Source organism: Cetorhinus maximus, chromosome 11 (genome assembly GCF_964194155.1).
Source record: "Cetorhinus maximus chromosome 11, sCetMax3.hap1.1, whole genome shotgun sequence".
In the NCBI taxonomy this organism is placed as follows: domain Eukaryota; kingdom Metazoa; phylum Chordata; class Chondrichthyes; order Lamniformes; family Cetorhinidae; genus Cetorhinus; species Cetorhinus maximus.
The window spans coordinates 91,566,130-91,583,936 of NC_135889.1; the positions used below are offsets into that span (position 1 = coordinate 91,566,130).

General features: G+C 37.2%; 1 protein-coding gene across 8 annotated transcripts in view; it reads left to right on the forward strand.

Moving 5' to 3' along the window:
- The window catches only part of rab3gap1 (RAB3 GTPase activating protein subunit 1), a 76,587-nt gene that overhangs the window by 33,318 nt on the left and 25,462 nt on the right, over nucleotides 1-17,807 (forward strand). For 5 of the 8 annotated variants that reach the window (XM_078552462.1, XM_078552464.1, XM_078552466.1 and 2 more), the window contains 9 exons: nucleotides 910-991; nucleotides 4,982-5,050; nucleotides 5,713-5,786; nucleotides 5,900-5,992; nucleotides 6,107-6,282; nucleotides 8,729-8,824; nucleotides 11,085-11,257; nucleotides 11,599-11,653; nucleotides 17,085-17,462. In XM_078552462.1, coding sequence (XP_078408588.1) covers nucleotides 910-991; nucleotides 4,982-5,050; nucleotides 5,713-5,786; nucleotides 5,900-5,992; nucleotides 6,107-6,282; nucleotides 8,729-8,824; nucleotides 11,085-11,257; nucleotides 11,599-11,653; nucleotides 17,085-17,462 — 1,196 coding nt within the window. The remainder of the gene's footprint in view (nucleotides 1-909; nucleotides 992-4,981; nucleotides 5,051-5,712; nucleotides 5,787-5,899; nucleotides 5,993-6,106; nucleotides 6,283-8,728; nucleotides 8,825-11,084; nucleotides 11,258-11,598; nucleotides 11,654-17,084; nucleotides 17,463-17,807) is intronic. The other 3 variants (XM_078552463.1, XM_078552465.1, XM_078552467.1) reach the window with 1 other exon arrangement.

Genomic DNA, 17,807 nt, shown 5'->3' on the forward strand with positions numbered 1-17,807 from the left:
ATGTAAGTCTTTCTTTCTTTACAATTAGTAGGTCACAAGGTGATGTTTGTGGATACCAGTCAGGGGGTGGGCAGCAGAAATTTGGACTATGGGGAGCAAAATGATTGTTGTTACAAGGCTTATATTTAGTAATATATCCTCGGGTTACTGACAGATCACCTAGTCCTGGTGTGTAGGCAACTTATAACATGTCTAGGTACATTGAGTTAATTTTAAGTATCTTAATGTTTTGGGGTTACTACCATTTTTGTGAAGTTTGCATTGCTTAGTATATTATACATCTTGTGAAGTCATGTATCCCTGAATGCCTGAAGCTGGCGCTTGTAAGGTGAAGCTACTTAGTAGAACAACTGTACACAGGATTTAAAATTTCATAACAAAGTGGCTTGCACACCTTTATAGCTTCATTCTAGCCATCCAGAAAGGTGCTTAGTCAAATAACTTTGTAAAGTACTTTGCAGCAAGTCACAAAAATTACATTAAAACATATGGTCTGCAAACAACTTTATCAGGATCTCAGTGCTGGTGTGGAGGTTTCACAAGCGTGTTCATGTTATCACATTCACATCATGATTGACATTCATAACATTTTTTATGCTGTGCAATGTTTTGTGATGCAAGCTTTACTCTTAGTTGAGTACTACAGATGTCATAAAAACTGAAGACAGTCAAGAAATTGGTGTATATGGGATAAATCTTATTACTCTTGGGTGCAACAGGAAAAGTCTTGTGTTCCACTCCCTACAAAAGCAGTGGTATATGGTATTACTGTATTTTATTTAATGGCCTGCATAGTTCTAGAATTTAAAGTTAATTTATACATGTTTGTTAGCTATAAGATTTTGATGACAAGTTTCTAACATTTTATGGATGCAAAGTGCCTCATACAGAATTTTCCTTCATATGTAGATTTTGATGCATTGGTTGGAGGAGAAGTGGGTGGTCTAGAATTTGGAAAATTACCATTTGGAGCATGTGAAGACCCTATTAGGTGAGGCTGAGAGATTTCTTAATGCCAGCAGTAACAGAAAACAAGGCTATACATGTGCTTATTTTCATTTGTCTGATCCTGAAATACATCTAAGTAGAAGAAATGTTTTTCAGTTGTAAGGTTACCTGTTATTGGATCTTATTTGCTCATCTGTTACCAGCTGAATAAAGAGTTCTACCACTGGACTACATAGAGACTTAAATATACTTAAATATAAATCTTACTACCAATTACAAACAATACACTGAAACATAAATCATAACTCCATTATAAATAGTACAACCGTAGTGCCTGTGCCCAGGATGCAAAGGTGATCAATCTTTCTCCTATGAATGGCACTGGCATCACAAATCTGCAAGAGAGCTCTGCCTAAACTTGGCCCTCCTTTTATTGAGTTTTTCTATAGGTCCTGCACAAATATGCACATCTCTTGCAACCAAATGGAGCATCCTTCCCTTCCTTGATTTCTCTGTCTCCATTTCTAGCAATAGGCTATCTACTAATAATTATCACAAGCCCACTGACCCCCACAGCTACCTCGACTACACTTCTTCACACCCTACACCCTGTAAGGATTCCATTCCAGTCTCCCAGTTCCTCCATCTTTTGGTTCATCTATTCCAGTGATGCAGCGCTCCGCACCAAAGTTTCTGAGATGTCATCTTTTTTCCTCAACTGAGGATTCCCCCTCCCCACCATGGTTGACGGGGTCCTCGAGCATGTCCACCACATTTCCTGCACTTCTGTCTCACCCCTTCCCCTCCCTCCCAGAGCTACAAAAGGGTTCCCCTTGTCCTCATGTTCCACCCCACCAACTTCTGTATTCAGTGGATCATTTTCTGCCACTGTTAAATGTACCTTCCTTGCACCTCCTTTTTCAGTATTCCAAAGGGATCGTTCCCTCTGTGATACCATGGTCCACTCCTCAGTCACCCCCAACACCCCACCCCTTCCCACAGCACCTTTCCATGCAAAAGCAGGAGATATAACAAATGCCCCTTTACCTCCTGTCTCCTTGCTAACCAAGGTCCCAAACACTCCTCCCTGGTGAAGCAGCAATTTACATATACTTTCAATTTAGTCTACTGTGTTCGCTACTCACAATGTTGTCTCCTCTACACTAGAGAGACCAAACGCAGATTGGGTGACCGCTTTGCAGAACACTGCCGTTCAGTTGCAAGCATGACCTTGAGCTTCCAGTCGCCTGTCACTTTAATTCTCTATTTCGCTCTCACGCTGACATCTCTGTCCTTGACCTGCTGCATTTTCCCAATGAAACTCGAAGTAAGCTTGATCAACAGCACCTCATCTTTCAATTAGACACTTTTAGAGCCTTCTGGACTCAGCATTGAGTTCAACAATTTCAGGCCATAAACTCTGTCCCCCCATTTTGTTTCCTTTGCATTTTTCGGTTTTTCTCTTATTTTCACTTTCAGACAATAGTGCACCTGCCCGAGGCATATATTTTGTTTCTTAGTTTCTTTTCTTGCTCCATAACATTCCCTTTGGCCTTGTAAGACCAACTCTTCTGTCATTCAATCTCTCCTGTCTTCCATCCTATCACAGATCTTCCTTTTTGTCCTTTCCCTTGCTCAAAACCTATCACCACTCTAATTTTTCCCAGTTCTGATGAAAAGTCATTGACCTGAAACGTTGGGCAGAAATTTACGTTTGGCGTGCGGGCACGTGCCCAACACGCCCGAGCGTAATATGACGCATGATATTTCGTTCGGCGGGTGCGCGCCAGAGTTAGCTGCACGCCCGCCGATAATTGAAAGGCCTATTAAGGCCATTAACAAGCTAATTAAAATCAAATTAACACTGCCCGTCCAACCTTACGGATGGCAGACAGGCGAAAAGGCCAAGCGGTCTTTACAGTTTTTTAGGAAACCTCATCCATGAGCAGGATGAGGTTTCCTAAAACAAATAAACCTTAGCTGATAACTTTATTTTTGAATTAAAAACATGTCCCAGCTCATGTGACAGAGGCACATGAGGGGTCATGTTTTATTTTTAAATTTCTACTGTCTTTAATAATTTTTTTAAGAAGCACTTCAATCTCCCTCGCCTCAGGGAGATTGAAGTGCTCTTTAGCGCACATGAGCAACCTGCGCACCAGGCCCACTCTCCCTCCCCCCTGCCCGCACAGGTAGTGCTGAGCGCTGCCGCTTGTGATCTACGCAGGGCAGGCCTTAATTGGCCCGCTCGTGTGAAATCGCAGAGCAGAGCTGATTGTGGGCGGCTTCCCAACCGACGCCGTCCACTCCTGCCGAGACCACCCGACAAGAGAAAAATTCTGGCCATTAATTCTATTTCTCTCTTCACAGATGCTGCCTGACCGGCTGAGTATTTCCAGCATTTCTGTTTTTATTTATAATTGTAATAAATTTGAGTTAACACTGTGTGGCGGAGTTAGGCAATCTGAGTGCTCTCTTTTGGTGTCTTAGGAAATGGTATAGTTGGTTGCACCTCAATTAAAATTAAAATCTTCGGAAATTCCTGACCCATTGTACACCGTGTGCTATTTTAAGTAGGCCCTTAGAATCTTGGAATGTACCAAAGGCGTGCTTCTGCAGCAGTCCCAACTAAATTTGATATGAAAATGTAGATTTTATTTTGGCTCAAGAATGAAAGATATAGCAAAATTATTTTTAAAATGTCATAATGCAATAAATATTAAAATATTTATGAAAGTTCTTCTATTTTTTGGAAAATCTGGGCATTTTAAAGTTATTTAAATGGAATTTATATACTTGGTCTCTGAGCTGCCAATGCAGTTCAGCAGTTTACTCTCCCCACTGCCACTTGGTACGGTACCTGGCCAGGTGAAGTGGCTAACTGCTAAGCTTCAGTTAGATGAAATGATTAATTTTTTAAATTTTTAAATATTTTTAATGTTATTTAAGTAGGTTAATATCTCTATCGACTCCAGTGCTAGAAACCGATACTGGGTGGGCAAATAAGGTTAACCACCCCACAACATGTAACCTTATAAATGAAACACTGATTTCTACTTAGATTTACAGCAGTGTGTTTTATTCAAGAGTTAAGGTCAGTGTAACTAAATCATGCATTCACCCTTTGGTACTTTTTGAAATTATTCTTTCATGGGACATGAGCATTGCTGGTAAGTCAAGCATTTGTTGTTCATCTCTAATCACCCTTGAGAAGGTGTTCGGATGGTAATCATTACCTAGTGCACTAACACAACCTAATACATTGAATACAAATGGTGTTAGATAATGTAGACGATAGTTAGAATAGTATGCAGTTTTAGGCACTCCATTACAGTAATGATATTAACCATGATCCGATGGCCACTATGTAGTACCATTCGCTTTTCTTAAAAAAAAAAGATACGTGTATTCAAATTTCACCCTGTTGTGTAACAAAACTATAGGGCCAGTAGATTATACTAGATGGTGATTAAAAGTGACACTAGTGGTTGATCTTCCACTTCCTCGCCTTGAGATGAGCAAACTCAAAACAAGCTAGTTATTGAACGTAGACCCTTTCTATTCTGAATGAATAACATGTCGGAGCACATTTTATCCACATATTGAATTTACTTTAACATTACTAACTTCAAGCAAGGTGGCAGTTATGTATCAGCCTTGAATAATTTAAAGATGGGGCAGGCAGGAACACATTCTGAGTGACACAATGGTAGTGGTACCATATTAATTTTGCCTTGTCCCTGATCCCACCACCCCTTGGCATGAGGTGAGTTGTCTCTGTCACTGGAGGAGAGGAATAGAATATAATATACTTCATAAATGTGCATGAAAAACAATACAGTTGTATAGCAACAGTTGAATGAATTTGTCTGAGTTTTTTGAGTTGGATCTCAGAACGCCATTCAATTAGATGAATGATCCTTCTTTAACAGAAATATTCTTCCACATTTTCTTTAGAAGTTTAACAGCAGAGCTTTACTGTATTTTAATAACGATGAATAAGATTCTGACTATTACCATATTTCTATTTTAGTGAATTACATTTAGCCACCACTTGGCCTCACCTCACAGAAGGCATTATTGTTGACAATGATGTATACTCGTGAGTACTGGTTAGCTTCAATTTTACCTTTGACATTAAGGTTTTTTTTAATCAAGTTTACAAATATGTTTAAATTAAAGCTCAGAATTGTTGAAATTTCATCCTTTGGCCCTTCTGCAAAACAACAAATTTGCTATTTTGCTATTAAAAGTATTTTTTAAAAATCACATTTATAATCTGTAATATTTTGTTATCCTAAGACATTCTGTTTGTACAGAATTTTTAGGACCTTCAGCCTCTAATCCATTTAACTATTTTTTAGAAAGTATTTAATTAGCTTTTGCTGAGATTTGGGAAAAATACTGAGATAAAATTCAACATGGAAGATTGGTACCTGGTGCGTGGCAATTAATTTCATTGCACTTCAGAAGTAATTGATAATGTGTGAGGGCTTAGAAAAATAGATGTTTGTTCTTAATGAAAATAAGCAGGGAAAGGAAAAGTGAAGGTGTCTAGGAGTACTTCTGAAACTCACCTATTTTAATTCTGTAGCTGTGCGATAGAATAAATAAAGTGCGAGGTTGAGAGAATAGCATTCTTCCAAATGGCAGGGAAATTGATAGCATCTGACAATATTGTAACTATAGTGTGTTGAAGCAGAGCTATTAAACTGCTTATGAAGCTGTAAATACATTTCACAATTATTAACTTATTTTTGCCAGGGACCTTGATGCTCTACAAGCACCCCAGTGGTCTGTCAGAGTGAGGAAAGCTGATAACCCCCAGTGCTTGTTGGGTATGAATTATTCCACTATAATGTAAAAAACTGCAAGTGAAAGTGAACTCAAAAGTTTGTTTTAATAAAATTCTATTAGAAATCCTAAATGGTTTTACAATTTCTACATATAGGAGATTTTCTTACCGAGTTCTTTAAACTTTGTCGCCGGAAAGAATCGACCGATGAACTCCTTGGAAAGTCAGCTTTTGAAGATGAAAGCAAAGGTTAAAACAGCAAATTCTGAAATTCAGATTAACCAATTTTTTAGAACTTGGCTTGCGCACAAAATAGAGTTTCTGTGTACTAAGTAAGTTGATTATAGTAATGCTTCTTTTTAGTAGAGAATGCAGATATCAGCCAAGCACTGCAGAAGCTCACAGAACCAACAGCTGTTCACATGCCTAGACTATCCACGATGTCAAATATGGTTCACAGCGCTCGCAAGAGGATGCATAAACATAGACGCGTGGAAGAATCACCGATTAGCAATGAAGTTCTAAACTCAATTTTATTAGTAAGTTGCTATTTTGTTTGAAAGTACAATCTACTGATAATTTGAAGCAGTTTTTGCACTAAGATTTAATTTTTTATGGGACATGAAAAATTGCCTTCAATGTAATTAACACAACAAAAGGAAAATTTAGGGTTAAAAAGAAGTTTGAATTCTCAAGACAACATAAATTGTAGAAATTTGAATTAAGGGAAGTAGATTGTCGCATTGTAAAAATATTGGAACTTTGATTTGTGGTAGCTACTTTCATTAAGTTTGTAACATTATTTTAAAAAGCTATATTCCTTAGTGTGCTATATGTAATATATATCTTCTAGTGATGAACATTATTGCTTTATATGTAATGTCAGTCACAATTTCTTCATGGAGGCTATCATCACACATCAAGTCCATATAACATCCTTGCTGCCCTTGTGCACCTTGACCTCTGCTGTCTCTGGGTAGAGAGAAGGGGTATAAATGGCATAAAACTGCCCTAATGGTGGCATATTCTGTATTATAAAATATTAAATGATTTGAAGTCCATATACTTTCACATGTTCAAATATTGTTACAAACTGCCTAAGCATTGGTCTTGAAGATTTTAATAACAGAAACTTTGTGTAAATTTGTTTCTTGATGAATTTTGAGAAATATTGAAATTGACACAATTATTTCTAAGCACTGTTAGTTGAGTCTTTTATATTATTACTATAGATTATTTTGGCCCATATATTACATTATTGTAATGGGCAAGCCCCAAATGTTTGATAATGTTTATCTTAGCCTCAAGATTGAGATAAACTTTCAGTAATGCACCTGAGGTAATGAAATCTTGCTTATTGTTCGCTTTTAGTTACTGAACTAATCAAAGGGAAGGCAATTTAGGATGAGAGAACAGAACACTACCTCCAGATGTAACTTTAAGTTTAAATCATTAGGCGCATTCATTTATCAAAAGGCAGACAAATAATTAATGGTCATTTCTATATATTTTCAGTAGAGAATATTGGCCCAGATTTTGTGGTTATAATGACAAATGACAGCAAAACCACCTGCATTCACCATTAGTATCCTGTTGAACTTACAGCAACGTCTGATGTCTGCACATGTGCAGTTAAATGTGGAAATTCAGATGTTGCTGTCAGTGATTCCATGCTCCTCTACAGGGTGCTGTGTTGAAGTCCTGCAAATTAAATCACTGAACTGAGGAGAACTTCCTTTTTCACATTGTAATATTGCTGTTAAAAGCCCAGAAAAAGTTACACCTTGTTGATAAGGTGAAACTGGATGTTTAATGCAATATTGAGGCATTAATAACAATGCTGACTAATCTCTTTGCCTCCGGAGAACTAATTTAATATTTGAGTAATATAAGTTTTTCCATTATGAAAATTCCATAATTTTTAATATTTTAAACTTTGTTTTTTCAGCTTCTAATGTGTATGTCCCATTCTTTAATTCACTCTGTAAGTTCATATAAAAAGTGAAGGATATTCAATGCATTTTGTTTGTCTCTGAGAATTCAATGTGATTGACTGTTTACCCTACTTGATGACATCACTTTTGCTGGATGCCTGGAGATCCCTTCAACTTGGCACCAGATTCAAACTAACATTGAGAAATACACACAACAGAGATCGCTAATTCTTTGTAGGCCGCTTTCTTCGAGATTAGCAGTTTTGTTGCTGATCGCAAAATCCAGGCCATGAAATGTCTCCTTTAGTAGACAAAACAGTAAAAAGATCACAACTCTAAAGACTAAGCTAATTCCTCAAGTCACTTTCAATACAGTGTTTTTTCTTTTTGTCTCGATTGCTATGAGCGCTTTTATTAATCTAAGCTGCTTTTTGGAACTTCAAATTGTGTTTTTCTTTCCTAGAGTTCCAAACCAACTGATTCCAAGACTCCTCATTAAATAAAACATCCCTTTTACATCCAGAAGATGAGTTAGATAACAGTTACTCAATTTTGAATATCTCATTATTAAAATTTACAAAGGAACTGTCAATCAGCTGCAAACTAAACAACGGGCCTAGCATTGTTTAATTTTGTATTACCCTTCCCTCCAGCCTGTAACCGAATCTTTCAGCATTGTATTGGAATAAGCTTGGTAGAGAGATCTGACTGCAGTTGGCTTTTAAATGGCTTATGTATTGTGACTGGATTTAAAGGAGTCAGCATTGACCCAAAACATAAAGTGCCTAATTTTTAACACAAGCAGTTTTTTTTTAAAGTGTAAATATGTTTGAATCTTGAAGAAATAGGGTGTTGAGATCATTTCATTTTGCTATGAATTATTGTCTACATCTTTAGTAAAATGATAATAGAAATATTTTGTTAATTGTGATGGGAATTACACTGGTAACATAAATGTGGGTTCAAGAGTTAAATGACCAATTCAAGCACACACCACTCCATAACAAAGAAGAATTAAATGTAATCTAACTTGTTATTTTGTATGTTGTAGTTTCTGTTCCCAGATGCTGCTGCTGCTGATGCATTTAATGCTAAACGTAGTACCTCAAGAGGAAGCAATATTGCGACTTTCGAAGAAGAGGGTTATGTAGGTTCCAGAATCTTCTACCCAGTTCAACCCTAGAAAGTATTTTTAACTCTTTTAATTGTCAGAGGTTGATTTTTTTTCACCTTCTGCATGTTGCAGCAAAATATTATGTTTCAGTAATGATTGGTATAAACTTTGTTATACCTGTTCCTTTCTGCTGAGCTCAGCAGTTATGATGCTAACATAAGAACATCAAGAGGAAATGGTATGGCGACAATTGAAGATGCCAAATTTGCTGCAGAATTTGATATAGTATGCACAAATTGTTATTCAGTATTCATTATTCAATTCTTGTTCCAAACTAGCATAGTATGAGCTTCAGGCTAATGTTAGTGTTGATGCATGTGCAGTTCCTTTTGATATGCAAGTAAAAATGTTGAATCAAAAGGTCATATGCTCAAGTGCTGCTCGAGAGACTTGAGCGCATAATCTAAGATACGCTTGATAGCAATGTGGAGGGAGCACTGAAGTTTGAGGTGTTCTCATTCAGAGACCTGGGATATCCTCTTGTGTAGATGTAAAAGATCTCACTGCACTATTTGGAGAAGAGCAGGGAAGTTCTCCTGGTATCCTAGTAAACAGTTAAACTCAATCAACACCTAAAGCAGATCTGGTCATTTATTTAATTGCTGCTTGTGGGACCTTGCTGTGTGCAAAACTGGCTGCTGTGTTTCCTGTGGTACAACAGTGACTACACTTCAAAGGTACTTCATGTATAAGATGGTGGCCTGGGACATCCAGGGTCATGAAAGACCTCATATTTTTCAAGTTCTAATTTCTTTTCTAGCATTTAATACTTAAATTACACACAGTTGAGGAACTACAGTTCAGAGGATTAGATTCCATTCAATAGACAGATAATAGGGAAATGTGTGCATGTTTTGTATGTGTGTATTGTGTGTGAAAGCAGGAGAGTAGGGAAGGTCTTGTGTCCAAGAGTAAATTCTAGGAGAAAACTAAATGCGCAAATTCAACCATCTTTAATGAAACACTTGAATGAAACTGTCAGTTTATATTATTGGATATTATTATTTTTATTATTGGATATATTACAAATGTTGCTCTCAGCTATAGCCAAATATCTTTACATAACCCTTCCAGGATAAGGACAATATTTGTGGATCTGAGAAATATACTAACTTAGAATTTTTTTGAGCCATAACAAATAATTTCATACATGTGGGAATGCTCTATACTTTTTTATCTTTCTCTAATCATGATTTTAATAATGGATGCATTGATTGCATACTCAGACTATCATTGGCCAGAATTACAAGCTGATGTCTAAAATAAAATTTTGCAGCATTTTCACAAGCATGCTGAACCTGTCTCCCTCCAAAGTTTATATTATTTCCTGTAAGACTTAAAACTGAAAATGTGCTATTCTTGCTTTGTTTTTCATTCTTTCCCTCATGTTTGTCTCCTGCATTGTCAATAAAATGGACTTTCCTTGTTGATTTCTCCTATTTGATGTGCTCTGTAACCTTTTTTTTGCAATTTTACACTGTATTTCTCATGAGAAAATATTTTTTCCTCCCCATTTGGAGATCTCCATCTGCATTAATCTGCATGGCATTATAAAACTTCAAGCAGTTGGGAATTACATGTTAGTTCAGTATTCCTGATACTTAAGTACATGTAAAACCTATTTAGGCTTGGCAGCATGTTTTGTTGTCTAACACTTTTTTGAAGTTTGGATTTATATAAGTGCTACAGTTTTGTTTTGGTGACTGGCATGCGAATTTCTTTCTAAAAATTCTGTTTTTTTTAAATGTCAGCACAATCTGGCCCAGTGTGCCTGCGCCATTGCTATTTGATTTAATGTTGCAACAATCTACTTTAAACTACTCTGCATGCTTTTTCCTCTTTTGCATGTTCTTTCCCCATGCTATTTAATATTATTAAGCATTTACCAAATTCCCTTTCAGAAGTCATAGAATCATGGCAGTATAGAAATTTATGGCACAGAAGGAGGCCATTTAACCCATCATGACTGTGACTAACCTGGCTTCTGTACCAACTTGTAATTTAATCTATAAATTTATGCAAAAATTTGTTTACTGGTTAAAAGTTTTTTTATCATTTAGGCTGACGCAAGTGAGCTGGTTATTAATTTCCTCAGCCTTAATTGTTGTGCTATACTATCTGTTCAAACTATCTGACCTTTCAGTTTTTAAAATTTAATAACTCCGATATATAAATTTGGTAATCTTGTATGTACTAATCGTTTCCATTATGTTTTATGGTTTCTTTTCATCAGAGCCTTTACAGCCAATTTAAATCTGCTCCCTCAGACAGTCTGACATACAAGCTGGCTTTGTGTCTCTGTATGGTTAACTTTTATCATGGCGGAATGAGGGGTGTGGCCCATTTATGGCAGGAATTTGTGTTGGAAATGCGGTACAGATTGGAAAATAATTATCTTGTACCAGGGTAAGTTTTTTTAAACTAAGACTTCTGCCATGCATTCAAAAGCCTAGGTCAATCTTAGCATTTGTAGTTGTATTCCCAGATTGCAAACAATGCTGGGTCATTTGGTGCAGCATGGAAAATTAAGTTCCACATTCAGCACCCTCTAATGACTGATGGGAGTCTGATCCAGGTTGTGTACCTGTCCAGGTCTTGAAATTTAGGATGTGTTGTTTTGGAGTATATGAAGATTTTTTTTAAATAAAGATTTTAATGATGAATTTGATGAATGCAAGTTTGAATATATGTATTGCTATAAAATGCTATCATAAAGCAACAATCAAATAATTAGTTTTGTTTTACAGGTTAGCTACTGGACCTCCAGATTTAAAATGCTGCCTATTACATCAAAAACTGCAGGTAAGATTGAAAATTCCACCATTCATTTTTATGACGGTAGCCGTTTTAAATGTAATTCTTCAACATGTTTGCAGTTGAATTGACTGAATATCTCAATACAAGGAAAAGGATAGTCTTGCTGAGTGCTTCTCAATTTTAGGTAAGCACTATGAAAAATGGTAATATTAAACATTGGCTATCTCATTAAGCTTTTGATTGCATTGCACTGCTAAAACACCATTTCTTATCTCAGCAGAAAAAATAATTTTTGACTTCATATTCTGAAATAATGGACATCATTCTCCTAAACTGTCCTTAATTGCTAATTATCTTAACTCTTAATTCTAATAAACTGTAGAGGATATGTATTTTTGTATTGAATTTTTGCAGTGTCATTGGTTTTAAAAGTAGTTTTGCTAATAAGTTATGATATTTCACCCACATTTTAAGCATCTGGTACTTATCGGCATCTATTCTCTGAGCAGGAATCATCCCTGGCATTTTAGGTATTTTAGATTGTTAGAGATTGTACATTGAGCTTTTTCAGTTCATGTTGTGCAGTTAATTCTAGTACTTAACTGAGCAAAACATCTTGTTGGCAAATTTGTTTTTTTGGCAGTAACTTTTCATTTCACCTTGCACATCAGCGATTGGAACTACATCCTCTCCTACCTGGTTTGGATTATTGCCCTGTGAAACGTCATTTGAAGTGTACATTTCTCACTGAAAGAGAGCCTCAGCAAGAAAATGGCTGTATCTTGGCTTTAAACTAGTAAGACAGCTAGAGGAATCAACAAAATATGAAACAAGCCTGAATATAGATGAAACAGGAAAAGTGAGCACAGGACAGACTTAGCTAGGAGGGCATAAATAGCCAAGATTAAAAAGATTTATAGAACAGGTGTGTAAAAAGATGGCGAAAAAAGCGAGAAGAAACACACTTTTTTAAAAAATTGTTAAACATGCTGTACAGCAATGCACATACTGTCTGCAATAAAATATGGGAGCTGAAGGCAATAATATGTTTCGAGGAGCCAGCTATAGTAAAGATTACGGTGAAATGGCTATATGAAATGAGGACTTTGAATTAAATATTACAGTATATAACATATTTATGAAAGATAGAGAAAACGGGCAGGTGAAGTAGCTACTTACTAGAGATACCATGGTGATACATCTATCATTAAGAATGAAATAGAATCCATGTGGTTAGAGATAAAATGTAAAAAAAAGGATCAATCTCGCTAATAGGGGTAAGTCTACACACTACTTCATAGTGGAAGGAAGATGGAAGAAGATATGTGAAACAAATTAGGGAAAGAAAACATAGAAGAATAATCAAGGGAGTTTTCAACTACCTCAATTGGCCAGAAGAGATGGGTAAAAGGTATAAGGGAATGACATAAGAAGCCCAACAAGGGAATATTCACTACAGGATCTAGTAACGGGGAAGGAACCAGAGCAGATAAGGGAGGTAAATGTAGGTAAAAGCAAAATACTGTGGATGCTGGAAATCTGAAACAAAAACAAAAATAGCTGGAGAAACTCAGCAGATGATGAAGAATCATACGGACTCAAAACGTTAACTGTCTCCCTCTCCGCAGATGCTGTCAGACCTGCTGAGGTAAATGTAGGGATGTCTAGACAACAGCGATCATAATGTAATTTATTTTAAGATAGTAGTTGACAAGAACCTGAATATGACAAAGACCAGGCTTATACTTTGGGGGAAAAAAAACACTTTTGAGGTACTGCAACTAAAACTTGAGGAAATAAAATGGACTGCAATATTGGCACACTGTTTAAAAAAAAAACAATGAAAAGTATTTAAAATGCTGCTTAACAGAGTCCAGGAAACACATATTCTGCCAAAAAAAAGTAAACACTGATGTAACAGCATGGATCAATAAAGACATAAGGAAAGAAAATGCACATAATGAATGTGGCATACATTAACTACAGGGACAGCAGGGAAAAGCATGACGAGGGAAAATACAAAGGGATTAGGAGAAAAGTCAAAAAACCAATTAGGAAGGCAAAGAGGAACTATGAAATTAAATTGTCAAAGAACATATAGGAAAATGGTAAACTATTCTACAGGTGTGTAAATGAAAGAATGTCTGGAAAGGTATAGGACTACTAAGGGATGGGCAGATAAAGGCACATGTAGCAATAGCGAAATAGCCAGAAATATTCAATAATTACTTTGCTACAGAATTTGAGGGATACTCACCACTTCTCCTTTGACAGCAGCTTCCAAGCCTGCAACCTACCACCAAGAAGGACAAGGGCAGCAGATGCATGGGAACATCACCACCTGCAAGCACCCCTCCAAGCCACACACCATTCTGACTTGGAACTAAATCACCATTCCTTCACTATCGCTGGATTCAAATCCTGAAACTCCCTTCCTAACAGCACTGTGGGTGGACTGCAGCGGTTCAAGAAGGCTGCTCACCACCACCTTCTCAATGGCAATTAAGGTTGGGCAATAAATAGTGGCCTAGCCAGAGACACCCACACCCCGAGAAAGAATGAAAAAAAAAAACAGTTCAATTGGAAATCACATCAGAACATGAAATTAGAAATGGGAGAGCTGCATTTAAAATAAAAAAAGTAACATCAAATAAAATAATCAAACTCAAAGCAGATAAAATCCTTGGTCAGGATGGATTAAATCTGCACTTTTTATAAGAATCTAGGGACAAAATAGCAGAAGCCCTGTTACACATTTTTAATAATTCATTAGAAAAAGAAACAATGCCAGAGAACTGTGGTTAGATGATGTAATACCGACATTTAAGGAGGTCAGAAATGTTCAAGGAACTATTGACCAGTCATAACATTGCTGGTAGGAAAAATAATGGAATCCCTACTAAAGGGTGGGGTGTCAGTTGGCTCATTTGGTTAGATCACTAGAGTGTGATGCAGAATGACATCAGTGGCATGGCTTCAATCCCCATACCGGCTGTGGTAGTTCATGGAGGCCTGCCTCCTCGCCTGGCCCCATGTTTGCGGACTGGTTCCCCTCAAGCTATATATAATCAATTGCCTCTCTCATGGAGGGAGATGCCTATGGTCATTTGTGAACTATGGCTAATTACCTTACCATACCTACTAAAGGAGAAAATAGAAAATCCCTAGAAACCAGAAATATAATAGTGAATAGTGCAGGCCTTTTCAGACTTTAATTTGCAATGATTTGACATGGACCCATAAAGGTGACGGTGATTCAATTTTATTCAGTACAGATGAAACTTAATATATTTTAAGATTTGAGCAACAGTTTTCTGAGTACAATTGGGCCTTATGTTACCCAGTTGTGCCTTGGGTAGAAGTTGCAACTGTAGGTGTTCACATCCTCTGCTTTTTCCTGCTGATCAGGCCTCCTGGATGTCTCCTGTATTTCCCTGAAGTTTTCTACACTGATTGCCCATTGAGACCCCTTATAACTATGCTATAATTCAAAAGCCAGTGAACCTTGTTGCACCAATCACTGCTCACACCCAAATCCCCATTATCCAATTAAACAGATACCACATACACAATGTCCCTGCTTGCTCAGGTTTCAATCTTCTGATTGGCATATTGGCAAATTGTTGTTCACAATTTATATTGACAATTTAGACTTCAGAAAATCTCAATTTGTGGATGCCACCAAATTTTAGAGGGGGCTGGGGGGCAGATAGTCAATACTGTGGAGGACTGGAACAAATTAAAGAAGATATTAATAAACTTGCAGAATGGACATATGATTGACAAATGAATTTCACCACAGACAAGTTTATGGTATTGTATTTTGTTAAGAAGAATAAGGAGGTCACATATTACTTAGGAGTTGGAATCTAAAGGCGGCAGAGGAATAAAAGAATCTTGGAATAAAATTACACAAATCAATAAAAGTAGCAACACAGGCTAATAAGGCCATTTTAAAAAAAAGCAGACCAAGCATTAGGGTTTATTTCTAGAAGAATAGAATTGAAAAGTAGACCAGTCATGCTAAACTTCTTTCGAAACTTAGTTAGACCACAGATGGAGTACTATGTATAATTTTGGTTGCCATATTATTAAAAAAGATATAGAGACATTGGAGAAGATGCAAAAGCGATTTACAAAGATGATTCAACAAGTATGGACATGGACAGAGTAGATAGTCAGAAGCTTTTTCCCAGGGTGGAAGAGTCAATTACTAGGGGACATAGATATAAGGTGAGAGGAGAAAACTATAAAGGAGATGTGCGGGGCAAGTTTTTCACGCAGAGGGTAGTGAGTGTCTGGAATTCGCTGCCAGAGGAGGTGGTGGAAGCAGGTACGATAGTGGTGTTTAAGAGGCAGCTTGACAAATACATGAATAGGATGGGAATAGAGGGATACGGACCCCGGAAGTGCAAAATGTTTTAGTTGAAGGGCAATATGATCGGCGCAGGCTTGGAGGGCCGAAGGGCCTGTTCCTGTGCTGTACTTTTCTTTGTTTTTTTTTTGTTCTTTGCATTCTTCCTTTGTTCTTTGTACTGGTGGGCAAACTTTGAATAAGTTGAGTCTCTTTTCTCTTGAAAACAAAAGGCTGAGAAATGACCTGATAGAGGTCTTTAAAATTATGAAAGGATTTGATAAAACAGACACCGAGGGAATATTGTGAGAGATCATCACTATAAGATAATCACCACCAAGAAATTGAATAGGGAATTCAAAAGAAATATCTTTATCCAGCGAGTGGTGAAATTGTGTTTCATACTAGTACAGGGAATGGTTGAAGTGAATAGTATGGGTGTGTTTAGGGGTGGCTCGACAAGGGAATACGTAGAGAGTTGCCAAAATATATTTAGATGAGAAAAGACAAGAGCCTTAAATGGAACATAAACACTAACATGGACTGGTTGGGCCAAGTGGCCTGTTTCTGTGCTATATATTCTATGTAATTTTATATCTGCCTAGCCCTACACTGCTTAGCAGTCAACTTCCATTAATTCATTAAGCAGTGTTGTCTGTAACATTAATTTATATAAAAGCTCAGCTGGCTTTTGCAGAACAGAATATCATTGAATCTTGCAAATTTAGAGAGAAAGGTGTTGTTGAATGTGCGGTACTCTCAGTTCCCTTCTCTACCCTTCCTCTTCTTGCTCAACTGGCACTATTTGAAATCAGAACACCAGATAGTGTAATTTGAGTCTTTGGAAGCGATTTGATTGGAATCAGAAAACTTGTTTCAAGAAAGGAAATGAGAGGAAAATGCCAAAGAGAAATTGTGTGGCATGTGCTAGAATCAACAGTGGTTTTTGTGACCACAGAATGGTGGAACAGCATGAGCTGTGCTTTGCTAGATGCAGTTTACCTTGTATAGTGTTGTATTGGAGGCTGCATTTGAGCCCTTGAATATAAGGAGAGGGGGAGGAATGAAGTGGACAATGGTATAAACTTTTAACTTGCTGTGAAAACTTTTTTAAATTTTAAGATGCTGAATTGTTGCATTGAGAGGAAAAAAGCAAGAGATGATGGAAGGGAACGAGCAGCTGAAAATGCACTGGGTGGCTCAATGGAGCGGAAGGCGTCAAATAGTAAAGGGACACCAGAGTGTTCTGATAACAAAGGGGAACCATCTCAGCAGAAATCATGGGACTCATGGAGTGACAGCGAGGATGAATTTTTCGAATGTCTGAGTGACACAGAAGAATTGAAAGACAGCGAAGTGAAAGAAGGAACAACGAAAGGAGAGGTGAAAGACGGAGGAAAGAAAGAGAGCCAAAAGTGGAGACCAGAGGCACGTCTGCATCAGCATGGTAAACTGACTCTGCTTCGCACAGGAGATCCACTTTATATTCCAGTTACACAGGTAAGAAATGTTTTGGGTAACAAATATTACTTTCCAACTTCTACTGCATTTTAAAATAAAGTGTCTGACAAGGATACTTCCAAGTTATTTATATGTTGATTATATTAGTAACTTTTTAAAGTCATCTTTCACATGAATAAATTCAAAATATTTAATTACACTTGATGATCAAGTGGATAAATTTGTCACCAAGAAAGCAGAAAGACCGGTATCCGATTCCTGGGCAGAATTTTCTGCTTGATGTGCGGGGGGTGGGCCCCGCACGTGGGCCCCGCACGTGGGCCCCGCACGTCAACGTGTAAAATGATGCACGGTGATGTCAGGCAAGTGTCCCAACATCACCGT